General features: G+C 51.6%; 1 protein-coding gene across 3 annotated transcripts in view; it reads right to left on the bottom strand.

Annotated features, from left to right (window-relative positions):
* Positions 1–19760, bottom strand: part of IPO9 (importin 9) — a 38122-nt gene that overhangs the window by 7573 nt on the left and 10789 nt on the right. For all 3 annotated transcript variants that reach the window (XM_072948839.1, XM_072948838.1, XM_015247058.3), the window contains exons 2-14: positions 17505–17566; positions 17274–17360; positions 16489–16690; positions 13654–13742; positions 12902–12988; positions 12313–12432; positions 12103–12203; positions 11863–11921; positions 11138–11289; positions 10349–10447; positions 9403–9509; positions 8954–9093; positions 7058–7217 (exon numbers count right to left, since the gene is read on the bottom strand). In XM_072948839.1, the coding sequence (XP_072804940.1) occupies positions 7058–7217; positions 8954–9093; positions 9403–9509; positions 10349–10447; positions 11138–11289; positions 11863–11921; positions 12103–12203; positions 12313–12432; positions 12902–12988; positions 13654–13742; positions 16489–16690; positions 17274–17360; positions 17505–17566 (1465 nt within the window). The remainder of the gene's footprint in view (positions 1–7057; positions 7218–8953; positions 9094–9402; positions 9510–10348; positions 10448–11137; positions 11290–11862; positions 11922–12102; positions 12204–12312; positions 12433–12901; positions 12989–13653; positions 13743–16488; positions 16691–17273; positions 17361–17504; positions 17567–19760) is intronic.

Genomic DNA, 19760 nt, shown 5'->3' with positions numbered 1-19760 from the left:
CTACTTCTACCTAATTCTATCAAATTTCTTCCTTACCCTACCCCATAGTCTTCAAGGAAAACTGACATCCCCAGAAAGTGCTATATATTTACCCTGTGGCTTCACACACCCTCTGATATACTATGACTTTCTCCTGGGGCCCCTGTGTCTCAGAGTCTGAAGAGCAAAACTGGAGCCAGGAGAGTTTTAATTACAGGAGCAAAAACAACAGTGCTCTGTCTCAGATCAGCTGGACAGCTGAGACAGGATAGCCCACGTGGTGAGTCCACAGGCGGGGAGCCCCGCCAGGCACTGCTGCAGTGACTCCGGTGAGCAGCCGAGCGCTCGAGCTCCAGGGGGCGCCAGGGAGTGAGGCAGAGGAGATGAGGGGCTAAGGAGAGCGGGCAGTGCCAGGGCTCTACCTGCAGGTGTAAGGTCTGAGGGTACGAGGCTTCTACTCTCACTGAAACAGGGTGCGCAGACAGGCAGGCTGCGAGCCGGACAACAGTAAGCTCAGCGGTGGGCACTGGTCTTCGGGTACCTGTAGGATACCCATCCAGTACTGACATGAGCACAAACACAGACCTGGAGCCCCGGACAAAGGCCAGCGCAACAGGATCAGACAAGTGCGACGCGGCGTGAGTGTCTGCCACTCAGTGTCTTGTTTCAGGAATGACTTACAGCAGTTTGCAATAATCCATACACCATGACGTGAACGGATAAATTAAAATTGGGGTAAAAGAAGAAAGAAAAGCAAAGGTGCTGTGATGACCAGAAAGGGCTGCTGGGACTTGAGAATGAACAGTTTCAGACGCGAGCCAGGCTGTAACCGGCCAGAAAATGAAGAGGGAAGTGACCCAAGGGGGCCTCTGGCTGTGAGGAGGAGGACAGCTGGGCCCCTTGCCCGTGACCATGGACCACACAAGGGGTCCAGTCTTCAACACGCTCTGTAACGTGCACGAGTGTCCCCACCTCTGGTGTGCATGTTGGTGGCTTGTCAGTTCTCCAGAGACAGCTGTTACACCTTTCAAGAAAATCCTTACGCGTGTACTCAGAGAACAGAAAATCACTTAAGAAAAAGTTCTCTTCACATAATATAAACTTGTAAAAAAACTTAAAATTTTTCAAATTTATTTTTCAGTTCTATTGCAGTATAACTGACACACAAAAAACCGTAAGATTTAAAATGTGCACCGTGGTGATCTGACATACATTTAAGTTCTGAAAGGTCTTCCTCGCCTAATTTATTAACGCACTCATCGCCTCAGATCTATCTTACACTTAATTCCTACTTTCAATTATACACTACAGCGTCACCAGCTATTCCCACCGTGCCTTACGTCAGACCCTCAGACCTCACTCATCCTACAGACGAGAGCCTGGGCCCTTTCATCGGTCTCTCCACATCCCCTCCCCCAACAACCACTTTTCCAGTCTCTTTCACAATGAGTTTGACGTTAAGATTCCACATGTAAGTGACACCATGCAGCGTTTGTCTTCCTCTGACTTACTTCCCTTAGCACAATGCCCTCAAGGTCCACTCGTGCTGCTGCAAATGGCAGGATCTCCTTCTTTCTTTCTCGCAGTTGAGTAAGTCCGCCGACCACATGGCACATCTGCACCCGTCCATCCACAGACGCACATCTGGGCTGTTTCCATGTCCTGGCTGTGGTGACCAGCGAGGCAGCGAGCCCGGGAGCGCAGGTATCTCTGAGGTCCTGTTTCACTCCTTTCATTTCATTTCAATGTCAGAAGTGACACTGCTGGGTTATACGGGAGTTCTATTATTAACTTTTTGAGGAACCTCCATACTGTTTTCCACAGTGGCTGTGCCACTTTACATTCCTACCAACGGTGCACAAGGGTTCCCTTTTCTCCACATTCTCGCCAACACACTATTTCTCGAATTTTTGATAGCAGCCATTTTAACAGGTGTGAGGCGGTATCTGAGGCTCTGATTTACGTTTTCCTCATAACAAGTGATGTCGAGCACCCTTTCATGCACCTGTCGTCTACCTGCCTGTATGTCTCCTTCAGAAAAAAATGTTCATTCAAGTCACCCGCCATTTTAAAAATCAAGACTATTTTATTTGGTACTGAGCTGAGTTCTTCATATATTCTGGACATTAACCCCTTATCAGCTAAATGGTTTGCAAACATTGTCTCCCATGAGGTAGGGTGCCTTTTCGTTTGGCTAATGGTCTCCTTTGCTGTGCTTTTTTAGTTTGATGTAGTCCCACACTTGTGTATTTTTGCCGTTGCTCTTGGTGTCAAATCTAAAACATCACTGCCAAGACTACTGCCAAGGAGCTTAACTTCTGTTTTCTTACAGGAGCCTTATGGTTTCACATCTTATGTTCAAGTCTTCAGTCTATTTTGAGTCAGCTTCAGTACATGGTCTCAAGATAAGGGTCCAGTTTTCCCAGCACCATCTCCTTCCCCATTGCATATGCTTGGCTTCTCTGTTTTACAGTAAGTGACCATACGTGTCTGGGTTCATAGAGGGGCTCTCAGTTCTGCTCCACTGATCTTTCTGTCTGTTTTTAGGCCAATACCATACTGCTTTGATTACTATAGCTTTCATACGGTTTAAAATCAGGAAGCGTGATGCTTTCAGCTTGTCTTCTTTCCCCAATATCTTATAATGTTCCATGCACAGATCTTCCACCACCTGGGTTAAACTTATTCTTAAGTGTTTCATTGTTCTTGATGCAATTGCAAATAATGTTTTTAAAATCTGTTTCTGACCATTTCTTTCCCAGCTGCCCTGGCTGGGACTTTCAGTGCCACGGCGACAGGAGTGGTGTCGCCACTCTTCTAGATCCCGGTCTCAGAGGAGCTTCAGCTTTTCGCTGTTGAACATGTTGCCCAGGGCTCGTCACACGTGGCCTTCATTGTGCCGAGGCGTGCTCCTTCTATACCCACTTTGCTGGAAGCTTTTATCATGAGTGGATGTTGCACTTTGTCAAGTCTTCTCTGCGTCTATGGAGGTAGCCGGTCTGCGACCTCCCATGCTATCAGCGCGGTGGTCCAGGCGTGCTGGCGCGCGCTGGGCAGAGCCCTGACCCGTGCTGGACTCGGCATGCTGACGCCGTGCTGAGAGCTTCTGCGCCTGCATTTATGAGGCAGCTGGCCGGCAGCTGTCCTCTCCTGCAAGGGTCCCCGGGTGGCCGGCCATGTCAAGTTCGTCTGGAAGTGCTCCCTCCTCCCTCTTCAATGTTTTTGGCCGAGTTTGAGAGGGACTGGCACTAATTCTTTAGATGCTGGGTAGAATTCACCAGCGAAATCCTCGTGGTCCTGGGCTTTTCCCTTACTGGAGGCTTCTGACTCTGTCTCTGTTTTAGCCGTTGGTCTGCTCATTCGTTCTGCATGACTCGGTTTTGGCGGCCCGTGTGTTTCTAGGAGCTTGCCCGCTCCTTCCAGGTTCTCCGGTTTGTAGGCACAGACTTGCCCACAGGGTCTTTTCCGACCCTGTGTCTCTGTGGTGCTGGCTGTGGCGTCTCCTCTGCCATCTCTGCTTTAGTATCTGAGTTTCTCTCTTTTCTTTTTAGTTTGCCTTAAGTTTGTCAATTTTATCTTTTCAAAAAACCAGTCCCAAGAAAACAAACAAAACCCCACCCAAAAAACCAGTTCTACTTTCACTGAACTTTCCTAGTATCTTCTGGTCTCTATTTCACTTATTTCTGCTCTGACCTCTGGGCTTTGTTCTTTTTCTAGTCCCTTGACGTGTAAAGTTGCACTGTTAGTTTCTGGTTTTTTATTTATTTATTTTTTTTGCAGGGGGATAGTAATTAATTACTTTTACTTATTTATTTACTTTTTGATGGAGGTACCAGGGGTTGAACCCAGGACCTTGTGTGTGCAAGGCATGCGCTGTATCACTGAGCTGTACCCTCCCCAAGATATTTCTTTTTTCTTAATGTAGATGTTTTTCTAATCTATAAAATTCCTTTTCAGGACTTTTTCTGCTGCATCCCGTAAGTTTTGGTATGTTGTGCATCCATTTTCATTTGTTTCAAGACATTTTAGATTTCTCTTTTGATTTCTTCTTTGAAATCAAAGAGCTTTTCATTGGTTGTTGAGAAACGTGTTGTTCAATTTCCACATATTTGTAATGTTTTTTACAGTTTCCCACTGTAATTAATTTCTAGTTTCATCCCAATGTGGCCAGAAAAGATACGTAGTATGACTTTAATTTTCTTAAATTCACGGATACCTGTTTTATGACCTATCTTGGAGAACGTTCCATGCATGCTTGAGAAGGACGTGTGTTGCACAGCTGTTGGATAAACATTCTGCATGTCCGTTAGGTCCGTACGGCTGAAAGCATGGTTTAAGTCCAACGTCCCCTCATTTGTTCTTTGGATGGGCTAACCATGCTGAGTGGTACAAGCTTCATGCTATTACTGGATTCCTGCCTGCCTCTTCTTCCAGATACTAACACGTGCTGAACGTCTTAGGGGCGCTGATGTCAGGGCATGTGTATTTGTAATCGCTCTATCTTCCTGACGAATTAACCCCTTTATCATATAATGACCTTTGTTTCTTGCTACAGCTTTTGAATTAAGGTCCATTTTGTCTGATAAAAGCATAGCTACCCTCGCTCTCTGGGTTCCTACTTGCACGGAGTATCTTTTTCCTTCCCCTCACTCTGAGCGTATGTGTGTCCTTAAACCTGTGGTCTCCTGTAGGTGGCATACAGTTAGGTCTTTCTTTTTTTTTAAATTCATTCAGCTACTCTAACTTTTGATTAGAGAATGTATCCATTTATATTTAAAGTAGTTTTGACAGGGAAGCCCATTTTATTTATTGCTCTCTGGCTTTTCTGTGGTCCCTCTGCTCCCCTCTTGCGGATCCTTTCATTTCAGTTTGAAGAACTCCTTCAGCTTTGTTTGTCTGGTAGAGTCTTCATTTTGGCTTCGTTTCTGGAGGACACCTTTGCTGGGTAAAGCACCCCGATAGGCAGTTTCTTCTGTCATCCCACTCTCTCCGGGCTTGCAAAGTTTCTGCTGGGAAACCTGCTGACAGCCTTATGTGAGTTCACTTGTAAGGGAGAACTTTTTTCCCCCTCTTGCTGCCTTTTTTTAAAAGTTTATTTATGTATTTTTTGGTGGGGGGAGGTAACTAGGTTTATTCAGGATTGATTTATTCTCGGAGGAGGTAGTGGGGATGGACCCCACGGCCTCATGCACGCTGAGCATGCGCTCTACCACTGGAAATACACCTTCCCCCCTTCTCTTGCTGCTTTTCAATTCTTTGTCTTTGACTTTAGATAGTTTCATTGTATTGTGTCTTGGAGAAGGTACTTTTGGACGGAAAGTCTGGGGTGATACATTAGCGTTGTAAGTGGGATGCACAAATCTCTCCTCAGATTTGGCCAGCTCTCAGACATTACTTCTCTAAAAGCTTTCTGCTCCCTCCCCCTCTTCCCTGGGGACCCCACAGTTCACACGCTCTTCACTCCTTTTCTCCTTTCTTCTCCTCCCCCGACAGGATGTCAGAGGCCCTGTCCTCCAGCTCAGACCCTTCCTCGGCGCGCCCCCGCTGCTGATGCTCCCTGCCGCACCTCTCATTTCACTGTGTGCCCTCCTGCTCTACAGTTTCTGCTCGGTTCTTTTTTATGATTTCTCCTTCTTTGTTGAACTTACTTTGTTTGTGAACAGTTCTTTTGATCTCACTGGATTGTCTTTGCTGTGTTTTCTTGTGTTTTCACTGAGCTCCTTAAAGTGGCTATTTTGGACTCTTTACTGGGTAAATCACAGATTTGGGGCTGGCCACTGGAAAATTATTGTTTTCTTTCGTGGTGTCACGCTTCCTTGGTTTTTCGAGTTCCTTTACATCTTGCATTGCTGTCTTCACAGGAGAAGTAGCAGTCACTTCCTCTAGTCTTTACTGACTGGCCTCTTCAAGGTGTCAATCTTGGATTTTTCGGTCCAGGGGTGTGCTGGAACTTCTCCACTAGACTTCTGGACTTCAACGAAGGCCCCCTGGTTCAAAGGTGACTGTCTAAATCAGTGCTCCTCAGGGGCTCCTGGGCCATGGCTGAGAGGTGCTAGGGCTAGTCCGTGGGCCACACGGGGTCCACAGCTGGGACCGAGGTCTGTGTGCCTGTTACCTGACACACAGATGGATGAGACCCCCTGGGCCCTGGTGTGTGGTGCTGGTGGCAGAACCAAAGCCAGACGGGGCTGGAGCCAAGTCCTCAGGGACTGAAGTCACATCCAGGGCTGCAGCCAGGACTGGGGGTGGTGACTTAGTCACCGGGGTGTGGGCTTGTCTTCTCAGAACGGCTCTCCTTGGTTTAGACGGCACCAGGGGTGACAATCTCCTCCCCTGGACAGATGCCAAACTGTTGCTGAGGGAGGGTAAGAGCAACGGGCACCTGAGACATCTTCCTGACACCACCCCCACCGCTGCTTCCTAGGACGTGTAATCACGCATCTCAATCTCTGCTTCAAAGGAGGAAGACAGTACACGCAGGTGGAAGACAAACTCTGTGTTTTTAGGGTTTTTGGCAATTTTTAGGATTCAAATGAGACTCTTAAGTTTGAACTTCAAAATACTCTGAAAATAACAATGCTCCGTCTGGTCTGGGAAGGAATACAAATAAATGACAAGTTGGGGCATTAGTATACGTGCTGTGAAAAAGAAATAAAATCAGGAAAAAGTGAGCAGTGTTTCCAGGCCACACTGTTCCCAGTTTGGACTCTAACAAGGGGCAATCAATCACCAAATGACCAGGGCTCTGACTGCTTCGTGCCCCAGGGCTGTGCCCCAGGCAGCTGGTTCTGCCTCTCAGAGCCTCGGGTCCTCCAGCTCTGTGAGGAGGGGAGGGGTCCAGGTGATTCCAGCAGGAGGGAGAGGGGAGGGCTGAGGAGTAAAAGGGAACGGGCTATCTCCGGGATGCACAGAAGCCGCGCTCCTGGCACGGCTCCCTCCTTGTCCTTCCAGCATCCGTTCTGCAGCTAATCTTCAGAAACTTCCAAGCAGCATAACCCCTGGACACCTGCTGTCCAGGACTCCTACCGAGTAATTTTCTCTTGAAACAGTGCTTACTGTCCTAAGGCGGCGTACTCACCCCCAGATGGCTCGCACAGCAGAAATTCGAACGGATGGGGGCTGTGTCTCATGAAGACCACTAACTGTTGCCTGAAGAAACTGCTGGATCAGTTCAGGGGACATAGCAACAGTGAACCGACTGGCAGCCCAAAGGGCCCGGCCCAAGAGGAAAGGAGACACTGGGAGGGAGAGAGAGCAATTAGGGGCTGGACCACAGACAGGTGTCCCACGACGCCCCCCACCCCTCAGCCTGCTGCAGTAACGGGCGGCTGTGTGGCAGAGGAAGCGCACGCTCTCCTGCGGCACCTCTGACCCTGCAGGTTGTCTGGAGACGCACACCTGCCCAGAAGCTAACACCTCACTCTGCCGTTCCTGTGATGTCTATGTGGTTGACGCTCCAGCGCCCAGTTAGGGTCACTGTCCTCTGCGGGCAGTACAGATCGTGAGGACGGAGACTATGAGAACTGAACAATCTGTGCCAAGTGATTACATACTAATACACAGGATGCAGAGCAGCAATTCTCAAAGTGTCGTTCAGGGACTCCTGGAAGTCCCGATAGTTAAAACTATTTTCATAACAATACCAAGACCTTACGTGTCTTTTTCACTCCCATTCCTTCTCAGGTACACAGTGGAGCTGTCCAGAGATTACATCACGTATGACACCATGGCTGTGACAGTGAATGGAATGCATGCTTGTGTTTCTTGTATTCTGAAAGCTGCTCAGTTTTAATTACCAATATGTTAGATACTGACACACATCTCACAGAAAAACCTCCTTGGAATCATTGATAATTTGTAAAAGCGTAGAGGGGTGCTGAGGCCCACATCTGAGAACGGCTCACACAGAAAAGCTTTGCTCGGGCAAATTCTACGAAACTATGTTGACGGATTTGATTCCAACCATTGGTTCAACACTTGATGACACCACGCCCACTACGTGCAAGGCACTGTGGGATATAAAGGTGTATCTGCCATGATTTCTAGTCTCAAACAGCTTACACTCTACTAGGAGAAGGAAACATACTCATCCGCCACAACATAATGCAGCATTTGATAAAAGCAGAGTGAAGGAGGACTTGCCCAGTGGGTATGAGCTCTGGATGCTCAACCACTGTAATTCTGCGACTCAGAAAATGCAAGCGATGGTGTGAGACATCCTGCAACAGAGCACCTGCTGAGAGGCCGAGCAGAAGGTTCTCACTGAAGGGCTCTCCTATGAGGAGGAGGCAGGGAGTGGACTGAGGATGGCGTGAACAACGCCCAGCGCCCCAGGACTGACACGCTCACAGAGGAAGCAGGGACCGCACTCTGCGGTGGGGTGGGGTCTGGCTCTGGTGGGCGAGCAAGTGTGGGCGGGCGCGACGGAGCGGGACCTGTCACCCAGAGACAAGAGTGCTCCTCAGCCACTGCCCTGCGCTGCTGAGAGACCAGTCTCCTGCAGTAGAGGGCATTTCTTTCGAAGGCTGGTGGCTAACAGGGACATGAGAACGGAACGTTTTAATTATCTGGATAGAACAGTTTGAAAAAGAGTAAGTAATCTGAGAAAAATGACAGGAAACGAACAGAAAGGATGAGCCTGACAGACTGCCTGAGAGTATTCTAGACTTTGTGATGACAGAACTCCACCCAGAGTTCTTAACGCACAGCAACCAGATCTGCATTCTATCCAAGCTCCAAAACGCAGCCGTGAGTGTGAGCGCTGATCTGGGAAGTGCGAAGAGCGTGGGAGAGTGAGGGGCACTAATCGCCAGACGGTGAAGCGTGAGTCAAGGTCCCGGGGCAGCTGCAGAGGTTCAGATGGGTTCAAGGTCTGGGGTGGAAGGAGGACTTTCACCCTAAGAACAGCTGGGGAGCAGGCTCATCACCCCTGGGAGCCCCACAACTGCGTGGGCAGCGCGGCGCGGACACGGACCTGAGAGGCTGAGGTCTGCCAGGACGACGCCGGCCAGGAACCCGTGCATGTCAAAGTGGACCCGGCCGCTCTTCACACCGTCGGTGAGGACGGACTTCACTGAGCCCAGGGCCAGCATGCAGGCCTCGTGAGTCTTCCACCTGTCAGGTGGGGACACGCCTGCTAGAGCCAGCCACGTTGCCCCCACGGGGAGCCTGTGAGGGCGAAGACTCGGGCAGGGCGCTCCAGCTGCTCTCCCTCCCAAGCCCAGAGCTGAAAACAGTGTCATTTAACACAAACAGAAACAAACAAAAGTCCTCCTCTCAAGGCCTTTAAAGAAGGGGTGAAAGAAAGGCGGCGTAATCAGCTACCGAAAGGAGGGGAAGAGCTGCTTTAGAAGGGAAGGTCCAAGCGGGCCCCGCCTTCCTCGGCCCCGGGGCCCCGCACACGCCTGCGCCGCTCGCCCTCACCAGTGCTCGGCGCCGCTGCTCCTGGTCTGCTCGGCCTCCTGTAGGTGCCGCGTGGCTGCAGCGGCCAGGGCGGCCGCACTCTCGTTCTGGAAATCAGTGGCCACAGCCTAGGGAGAGAGGAGGGGCCGAGACGTGTTTCTGTGCAAATTAAACCCACTTTCACCGCGCACTGAACGGCTGGAACTCCTTCACACACATGCGGCCAAGTCTGACCAAAACCCACCCCTGACAGACGGAGGTCGTTAATGGAGGGAGGGCAGCACCCATGCCCCGCAGCGTGCAGGCACTGGAAAGCTAATGCCGCGCAGAGCCCCTCTGGCTATGGTCAGCAGAGCACAAGGGGTCAGCCAGAGACATCCTGGGATGGCCAGGGACCAGACCTCTACTCTGGGAGCCCTCTGCTAACTGCACCTGGGTGTGCTTTCTCTCGGGGCTGCAGAGACGCTGCAGGATGATGACAAGCAGTCACACCAACACGGAGAACAAGCCTCGCCCAGCAGGCAGCCAGCAGCAGCTCCCTCATGGAGCCTCCACGTTCTGTGCTCCAGCCAGAGCCAAAGAAACAGGGACAGACCTCCAGATGGACGCTCACCTCTCAGCAACCTAAGTGTTTTTTGTTTTGTTTTTAACTTTCCGATCTCTAGTTTGAGCCACAGATTCCTGGTGAAGAGTGAATTAAGCTGGAATGTTCCTGAGTCCCCCTCCCCTTAGCCAGCACAACATTGTCCTCTGCACACATTCCACATCCAGTATTCACACGTGGATCAGGACCAGCAGCAATGCCTCCCGGGTTCCTGAGCCTCAAGCTGCACTGGAGATGCTGCCTTGTTACCCCCCAGCACGTCTAAGGAAGGTCACACCAACACCGTGCAGCCCGTGAGCCCGACAAGGAAAAGCTCTCGCGCCCCTGGGACTGCTTGGCGGAGGCATCAAGGCGTCCTCTTACCAGCAGCAGGTCTTGTGCTGCAATCCTAACGGTGTAGGAAAAAGTATCATCGTCTTCATCTTCTACAAACTGCTGGGGGTTGGCCGTCCACACTTTGATCTGGACAGAGGAGGAAGGCAGGTCTCTGTGAGGCTGCCAAGCTGGTCCACGCTCCCTCTTTCCACCCCACCTCCCCTAGACACACGGGAAGACCTCAGCCTTCTGTCTGCACCCTGAGCAGCACTCTAACCCCAGAAGTCTTTTCCTTTAGATGCAGAGAAGCAAACCCCTTATCAAGGGAGGTGCAGAGGCGGCCGCCCTCCTGCAAACCCTACTGTAAAACAGGGTGCGCTCCTCGTCACTCTGACTGCTGGTCAGCCGCCACTCTGGCAGGTGGACTTTCTGAGCACCCTCGGTCTGGCGGGGCACTTAGCGTGGAAATCATGCCAGTCTGTTTGTGTGGGACAGGCACTGTCTTATTTTCAGTGCTCTTGTCTGGTCTAGTGACTCGCTAACCAGGCTGATGACCTGCACTCTGCATTTCACTGTTTTCAGAGAAAGGACAGGTTCTTTTGGGTCTCAGGGTCCTTGGTAGTGGTCCCAGAGGGGTAAGTGTGGAAGTATTCTCGAAGTCCAGTTACTTAGTACAGGAGCCGACAGAACCCGGAGACCCAGGGATGTGGCAATAAAATGACACCAGAGCCTCCCTGGGGCTTCCTGGGAAGTGATTCTTCAGGCTGCTAGATACCGACCGTTCACTCAGTGCACTTTTCCAACACAGCTGGCAGCAGCCTCGCACTGGGCACTCACCTGCTCCTCAGTGATCTGCATGTACAGGATGACGTAGTAAATCAGCTCCGGCAGGGCTTTTTTAACAGTGCTTTTGAACTTGCTGTTTTCTAGTAGAGCGTGGACAAATTCAAAAATGCTAAAGACGAGATTTTCAAAGCCCAGGACTTCACCTAAAGGAAAAACACAAGATTTTAAAGACAAGAAAGCAACATACGCTAGAAATGAACTATGTTATCTCTGTAAGTTAGTGGATACTTGAAGTACTTGCTAATTATTATTCCCAAGGGAATGGAAGAGGGGTCTGAGGAGTCAAAGAAAGTAACTTAAAGATATTGAACACTGGTTTTTCAAGCATAAGAACCAGAATCACTGAAATATTTTCTAGCATGTCTATTTGTGATCTGAAATTCTTAAAAAATATTAAAATAGAGACAATAGTCTCATTAAGTGGGACCCCAAAATTGAAATAGGCAAAATAGCAGAAGCAGGCTGGATTAGACGGGCTTTAAGGCACCTTGCCCCATTCAGAAATTCTACACTTTTATGAGATTCATGCAAATGCCTCTGAGGAACAGATTTTCAGTTTCTCATTCCCCCACATCTAATACACGGAAAGAAAACTCAATCAGAAAGCTCACTGAAGAGGAGTGAAGCCTTTGAGCTCCTGCCCTCTCTTCTCTCTCCTTCCTAGACCCCTCTCCCCACTACACGGCGACCCTGCTGAGACCAGACCAGCGACCTACCGTCAGAGTCCACAGGGTCTTCTACCTCTTCTGTGTAGTTCACCTCTGTCCTCACGTAAGTATGATGAAGAGTAAAGAAACAGAATCTGGAGTCTGCTTGGCGCGTGCTCCCAGGGGACCGCCGCCCCCGACACTAGAGACAGGCGGACACTAGGACAGGGGCCGCGTGAGCATGAGACCCAGCGCCAGATTCCCAGCTAGCGGTGCTAGCAGGCCCCTTACACTCCCTGGAAAGGATATAAGGCTGCACTCTCAGTTAAGGTGTTCCAAACAATAGGCAGAATTTGCTGCATGGAAGACACCATGTGCTTTGGGAAGTTTTTCACCAGGGCTGTCACTGCCTGAGAAGTCAAAGAAAAGATCCCAAGAGTTACAGGTGACAGCAGAGAAAAATCAGTGACTTCAGACCACCCTCGACACTCCAAGCGTCTCAGTGGAGCATGTGCTCACCTTGAGGACTTCCATCTTGAACCCGCTGTCAGACGTGGGGCCGTCCGGTATCTGCAGGGCCTGGACGAAGGCCTCTGTGAACTGCTGCACCACGGGAAAGATCAGGACCTTGGCCGCACCCTGAAAGCAGAAACCAAAGCCGTCACCAGACACACCCTGACCGCTGGCTTCACGTCAAACACCGAGACGTGTGGCATCTAAGACTTCTTGGGGCTCAGGTTCCCCGCAGAGGGGTGTCGCTGTAGGCGGCGGGAGCGGCTCCCCAAGAGCGCACCTGCAGGTCCCCACAGGGACTCGTTAATGGCCTTTACGTAAGACCGACGTTTAAAACTGCTTCCGACCCTCAGTGGTCGGTGCTTCCAGCTCATTCCACTTCACAAAGGGTCACAGAAGAGGGTAAAGCTCTGGGTGATGACTGGTGTGGAAAGGATGCAGCTTAGGGTGTCAGAGCAAAGAAGGCTCAGAGGGAAGGAAACTAAGCTGCACACAAATGCGGAAGTTACTAGAGCACGGGATGCGGGCACCCCCGGGCAGCAGGCGTCCCGGCACGGCCGCACCTACACTCCTGGGCGGGCAGTCTGTCACCGACCTTCTCCAGTTCCTCCATGTTACAGATCATGTGGGCACAAGTGGTGAAAATCTCCACAGCACGGGAACGGGTTCGAATACCATACACCTGGGGAACAAGTTACAGCAGAGCTGTGAGGCTGGGGCAGGTGTACACCTGTGACCAGAAGAAAAACTGTAACAGCCAATCCTGGCGTGGGACTGGATGCCCTAGAGAGACAGGAGGCGCGTCTGGGAGACAAGCTCCCGCAGTTCAGAGGGCGAGAGGCGGCAGAACAGGAGGACTGCTGGAACTGGCCTCCCATGCAGGTCCCTGGGAGCCAATGTGATTAGAAATACTAAGCTGAGTACTGCTTGAAATCCCAACACAGTCAATGTGTTTCTTTCAAAATGCACCCTTGAGCGGGGTGCACAGAGGCGCAGAGAGGAACACTTGCCCATCAACAGGGTCGTTAACCATGCACACGCACAGTAAAGGGCCTACTGGGTGCAGCACAGTGACTGTGTCCACATACTGGGCTGCGGGAAGCAGGCTTGGCCAGGGCCTCAGGGAGCCCCTAAGACAGTGGGTGCTCAGAGGTCACAGGCCGCCAGGAGGTGTGAGACATGAGATACGGGAGCCACTCCCCTGTCCCGGCAAGGCGTGTCTTTGTGGTTCAAGTGACAGGTCTGAGGCTGACTCCGGTCCAGACCTCCGGCAGCTCGAGCCCGCAGGCCTGGGGTCAGCAAGCACAAGCGTCTCCCCCTGGGAGCCTGGGCCGCGCGCAGCTGTACCTCGGCCATGGTGAAGATCCTGTACATCTCTGGAAGGATGACAGGGGCAACGAGCGGCATCTGCGTGTCCGTCACTTCTCGAGTGAATTCTACGAGGGAAAGGGGCGCTGTGAAAACACTGCTTCACGAAGACTCTGAGTGTGAGAGCCGCCCAACAGCTCCTGGGCGGCAGCTCCCAACAGGGAAAGGGAAAGGCTGGCCTGGCAGCCTTCCCTGGGGCTGGGGAAGAGCAGCACTCATCAGCAGGGGAAGAAACAACAGCGCTGCAAGGAAGTACGTGAGGTGAAGACAGACAGCCTTTAGATACACGTTGAAAGAAAATGCGGAACAGACGTGTGGAGCCCCCCGTGAGGTCTCCTTAGGGAAGTCTGAATTACTCCAGTCTGTGCCTGTGTGTCAGCACTCCGGTGCGCCTGGAGCTGCCGCACCTCGGTTCCCCTTGCAGCGCTCCCCGAGGGGTGCGGACACGCACACGGAGCGTGCACAGACGTGCCGGGCTTCGCCTCTGCAGAGCTCGCTCTCCCCGGGGGTGACCTTCCTGACCTCCAAGCCAGAGGCTGCCTCTCAGAGGAACAGGGAGGGATTTCTCCTACGGACGCAGCAGGGAGCAGCCTAGACGTGTGAGGAGACCTGTAGAAGGCGGGGCACACACGGGTCCCGGCTTCCTCTGCACTCCCAGAACCCTCACACGGTGCCGAGACCGCAGAAGGAAGCGGGGTCGTGTGGGACACCAGCCCTTGGGCCCCGGTGCCTGCTCACCTAACTGCTGCTCCATCAGCTGCGTTTCGGACTCTGACGGTCGTTCCTCAGTCTCACTCTATCTACACTCTATAAGCTTACGTCCATAACAAGTCTTCTGAAGGCACTTGAGTCAGGAAAAGCCTGGGACGCCTGCATCATCAAGCCCCAAAGACAAAGCTGTGGCTCGTGGACGGGAAGCTTCAACCCTCCGCTGCTCCGTCTACACTTCCTTCCCACCGCCGGCCTCCGCTCCCACGTACGGATGGACAGGCCGAACGAGAAGCCTTGTTAAAGGGGAGCTGGTACAGCACCTTCAGGCCCCTGACGAGAACCCGTCCGCCCCTGGGCTCCTGACCAGTGCCAATGCCCTGCATGTTGCGTGTGCCGGAGCCACTGCTGTAGGTCCACCCTCATCTGATGACGGGCGGAGCCGCTATTTGGGATCGGAGGCCAGAGCTGGCCACTCCACGTCTGCGGACTCTGTTCCTGAAGACACACACTTCCCCACGGCTCTCCCGTGGCTGACACAAGGGGACCTCACTGACCAGTGGCCTCCCTAGTCAAGCACAAGGAAGGCTCCTCAGCAAGCTGACCACACGCATCATGCACAACTACTTCTTCTCCAGGTGTTTAAAAAAGAAGTGAACTTTGTGTTGGCAGGATGGAGGGAACAGGCTTCCTTTCCTTAGTAGTAAGTGCATCTGGGAACTGCTACTTTGGCATAACGACGTCGCAGACAAAGGATCCTAGGAGGCTAGTTCCGTGGGGAGGGTGTGTGGAGGCACCTGAATGACAGTCCTACACGGCAGGCAAGGGAGACCTGCAGGGAAGTGAAAACCCGAGCGAGGAATGTTTGAACTTCCTGGTGGGTCTGCCCCACGCCCTGGGCACCTGTCACAGAAAATCAATCCAATACAGTGGACCATTCATACACGCAGCTGGGGCACGGGAAGAGGGGGTCTGAAACAACGGGAGAGGGAGGATTTGCTCCTGGACACAGAATCGGCATCATCTACATGGACATGACATGGACTGGCACAACTGGGCCCAGACGCTGAGCTCAGTAAACTGAGATTCAAGCAGTAGCAGATCACAGAGAAGGAGGTGAGGCCTGGCTGAGACTTGCACAACCCACGTAAACCTCCAAAACATCAGTCCCCACAGCTAGTGTCCGCATGAGGGCTCCTGGAAGGCAGAGCAGAGCAGTGGCTCCACCCGGGAGAGGGTGCAGGGCAGAGCCCACAAGAGACTGGGAGACTCAGCCTCGCAGATGGTGTTCCAGACCAGGTCTGGCGAGGGAGCAGTAAGTGAGTCAAGCTTAGAGGAGAGTCGCTATGTCCCTGGACTAAAGAAAGTTCAAGCACTTTTACCCACGTTTCAGAACAGAAAGAAATTAAAACTCCGTATCTTCTAAGCTGGCAAACGAAGGTCAGGGTTATAGTGACACTGTCTTTACCTTTGAAAAAAATTTTTTTGTTTTGGGGGAGGTAATTAGGTATATTTATTTATTTATGTATTTTTAGAGGAGGTGCTGGGGATTGAACCTGAGACCTCAGCTTGCTAGGCATGCACTCTACCACTTGAGATATGCCCTCCTCACCTAACTTCTTTCTTATACGTCTGTAAAAACTCGACTTGGCTATTCTTAACTTTGCCTTGGTTGAACCAAACAGAAAAGTAATACGTAACACCACTGATGATCACAATGGCCACAACTCACTGTGTGCTCCCAGTCACCGCGCCAGACCTGACACAGATCAGCTTGTTCAAACTCCCCAAAACTTAACTCTACACGCAAGGGAACTCGGGCTCAGGGGCCTCGGCAAGGTGGTGGAGGTAAAGGCAGAACACGAACAGGAACTTGGGAGCTTTACTCCCCCCCACCACAACCCTGTCCTGAGTGGGAGGGTCTCCTTCCCTGGGGAGGGGCGACCAAATGGGCAGAGAGACACGGGGTGCAAACCAGGAAGGGGGCACCTGGGAACGCCGCATAACTCAACTCGTTCTGCTCAGAGCCACTCCAGCCCGCAGCATTTAATAAGCACTCTGGTCACTTGGGAGCCAAGCACAAAGGCAGAGAGAGGCTCCTGGTACCTGTCAGCACGCGCATGGCTCCGTGGACCGCGTTCAGGTCTCCGCTCACCAGCATCTCCATGAGCAGGCTGAAGAGCTGGGGCCAAGCCTCCGGCCAGTCCCAGTGGGCAACGGCCGACACGGCGTAGGCCGCGCTGGAGCGCACCTTGCTTATCGACTCTCTCAGCCCGTTGGGCAGCAGCTCCCGGATGACAGCTTTTGCCTGCAGAGGAGAAAAGCCCCACTGCCGTCAGACCAGGTTGTAGGTGACAGGCAGAGCCCCGGTGATCAGCAGGTCCCCTGGGACTGGACACAGTTCAGCCCAGGCACTCACCTACAACTTCTAAACGTACACTGTCCACCTACATTAAATGAATTAAAGTCAGGTCAGACTACAGCCTCCAGTCCTCGGGCAACAGCCACACTTCAGCGCTCAGGGCCCACGGTGGCAGAGCGACAGGAGCACAGACACAGCCCCGCGGGCCGGCAGCGCCCAGACCGCACGCCTCAGTGTCTGGGCCACTGCGCTGCACGGCCCTGGGCGCAGGACAAACTACTTCATTGAAACTTCGAACAGATACTGAGGAAACTGAAGCTTAAAAGTTAACGTATTTTTCCAGTATCTCACAGCGGTTCGGCAGCAGAACTGGAATCCGAACGCAGGCCAGCCCGGTGCTCCGGCAGCAAGCCAGTCTCCGAGCCGCTGCGCTGCCCCTCCGCCTCGTCTCTGCTCCACGCCGTCCGAGGATGCTGACAGCCCAGCCCCATAAGGTGGCCCCTCCAGCCGCCACGGAGATAAGCATTACCCTTTCTGTGGTCTCCGGGGGCCGGAACTTCTCTGACTGGGCGCACCAGTGAGTCTCCACGTACTGCTTCAGAATGACCGACGCCAGCTGCGAAGAGAAGCAGCTGAGTGGCGCAGCAGAAGGGGCTCCTCACGCAGAGACTGCACGCGGCCCGCCACCCACTGTAGCTTCTCCGAACCTGGTACAAAATCCTCCACTATTTATAAATGGCGCCAATCAGTGTCGACTCACCTGACGGATTGCCAGTGCCCCCTGAGGGTCCACGGTCAGCTCTGCCAGGTGAACACCAAATTCTGGAAGAGGAAGTTTTACTGTGAGTCCAAGAGCACCCAAGAGAGTCACAGCGATTTACTGAGCTCTGAGCCTGACACCAACAGGAAAGGTTGCAGAAAGCAGCGTGGTTTGTGGCCCCTGAGAGTGCTGGTCACTGCGAGGACGAGTCCTCTACGCGCGAGGGCCTGGGCGGCCTGCAGGGATGGCTGCCCACGAAGGGAGGGGCAGCACCTCTTGCTCCCTGAAGCCACTGCACAGCACCCTCCAGCTGCCTTTCCTTCCAAGGTGGCAAATCTTCCTCTTAGACCAAGAAATTTAGTGTCTAACTGAAAAGCCAGGACTAGCTATACCCCAAAGAAAAGCTAAAAGGTGAGATTTCAGAAGTTGCCCAAATACACACCACCAGGTAAGAGAAGATCAAATCTAAGAAAATCTGGCCTTAGCCAGCTTAGTCCTAAAAATACAACTGTTGTAAGTGAACAGTTTCTGACAAGCAATGTAAGCAGTAATCTTACACTGCGTATTGCGAGGCTACAGACGACTCATCATTTCTCCCAAATTAAAATTTAGATCCTTCAGTGCAATCCCTATCAAAATCCCAATGGTCTTTTTTGCACTCATTGAAAAACCCATCCTCAAATTCATGTGGACTCTCAAGGGACCCCAAATGGCCAAAATCATCTTGAAAAAGACCAGAACTGGAGGACTCACACGTCCCAATTCCAAAACTTACCACGAATCTACAGTAATCAATACAACATGGTATTGGCAGAAAGACAGTCACACAGATGATGGACTAGACCATGCAGCGGGGAAGGACAGTCTTTTCAACAGACGGTGCAGCCGCGTGCCAAAGGACCACACGGGACCCCCACCTCACACCACACGCAGAAATCAGTTCAAAACGGATCAAGGACCTAAATGTAAGACCGAAAACAAAGCAACTCGGAAGAAGACACAGGACAAAAGCTTCACAACGCTAGCTTTGCCAATGACTTCTTGGATGTGACACTACAGACACAGGTAGCAAAAGAAAAGTGGACAAATTGGACTTCATAAAAATTTCAAGCTTATGTGCTCACAGGACACTAGCAGCAGAGTGAAGCGGCTACCCACAGAATGGGGGAAAACTTGCAGTCATACCTGATGAGGGATTAACATCCAGTTATATAAAGAAACCCTACCTACCACTCAACAACATGACCCAGCTCAACGGGCGTAAGACTTAAAAGACATTTCCCCAAAGACATACAAACAGCCAGTAAGCACGTGAAAAGATTCTTAACATCCCCAATCATTTGGGAAATGAAAGTAAAATCTGAGATACTACCTCACACCCATCAGGATGGCTTCTATTAAAAAAGCGGAAAACCGCCGGAGAGAATGTGGAGAAAACTAGAACCTTTGTGCACTGCTGGAGAACGTAAAATGGCACAGCCACTTGGAGAGCAGTGCAGTGGCGCCTTTAAAACAGAATCACCATGATTCCACTTCTGGGTTTACCCAAAAGAAATGAAAGCAGGGCCTCGAAGAGATCGCTGTACGCCTCGTTCACAGCAGCATTGCTCACCGCAGCTGAAGTGTGGAAGCAGCCCAAGTGCCCACCAAAAGACGAATGGATAAGCAAAATGTGGTGCACGTGTACAAGGGAATATTTAAAAGGAAGGAGATTCCGCAATATACTACAACGGCTACAATGCATGAACCCTGAGGCATCCTGCCAAGCGGATAAGCCAGTCCCCAAAAGACAAAGACTGCACACACCCACTTGCACGAGGGGACTTGGAGGCGTCCACCCTCAGCACAGAAGCACAATGGGCGTAAGGGCCCGCGCAGGCACTGGTGGGGTGGGAATGGCACAGAGCTCCAGTTTCACAAGGTGAGATGGAGGGTGGTGAGGGCTGCACGACAGTGTGAACACGTTTAGTGCCACTGCACTGTGCGCTCAGGGGTAAACAAGTTTCTACTGTCAGGCACAGGGAACATGGTCAGTACCCTGAAGTAACCTACAACGAAAAAGAATCTGAAAAGGAATGTATGTATGACTGAAACGCGATGCTGCACACCAGAAACTGACCCAACTTTGTAAACTGACTGCGTTTCAAAAAAAAAAAAGAAAAAAGGTTAAGACAGCAATTTTATAGTAAGTGTATTTTATAAGAATAAAAGGTTTACTTTAGATCTAATTCACACTTGCAAAGGAATAAACTATCA

This window comes from Vicugna pacos, chromosome 23, assembly GCF_048564905.1.
Source record: "Vicugna pacos chromosome 23, VicPac4, whole genome shotgun sequence".
Lineage (NCBI taxonomy): Eukaryota > Metazoa > Chordata > Mammalia > Artiodactyla > Camelidae > Vicugna > Vicugna pacos.
This window is presented reverse-complemented; position numbering and strand designations above follow the sequence as displayed.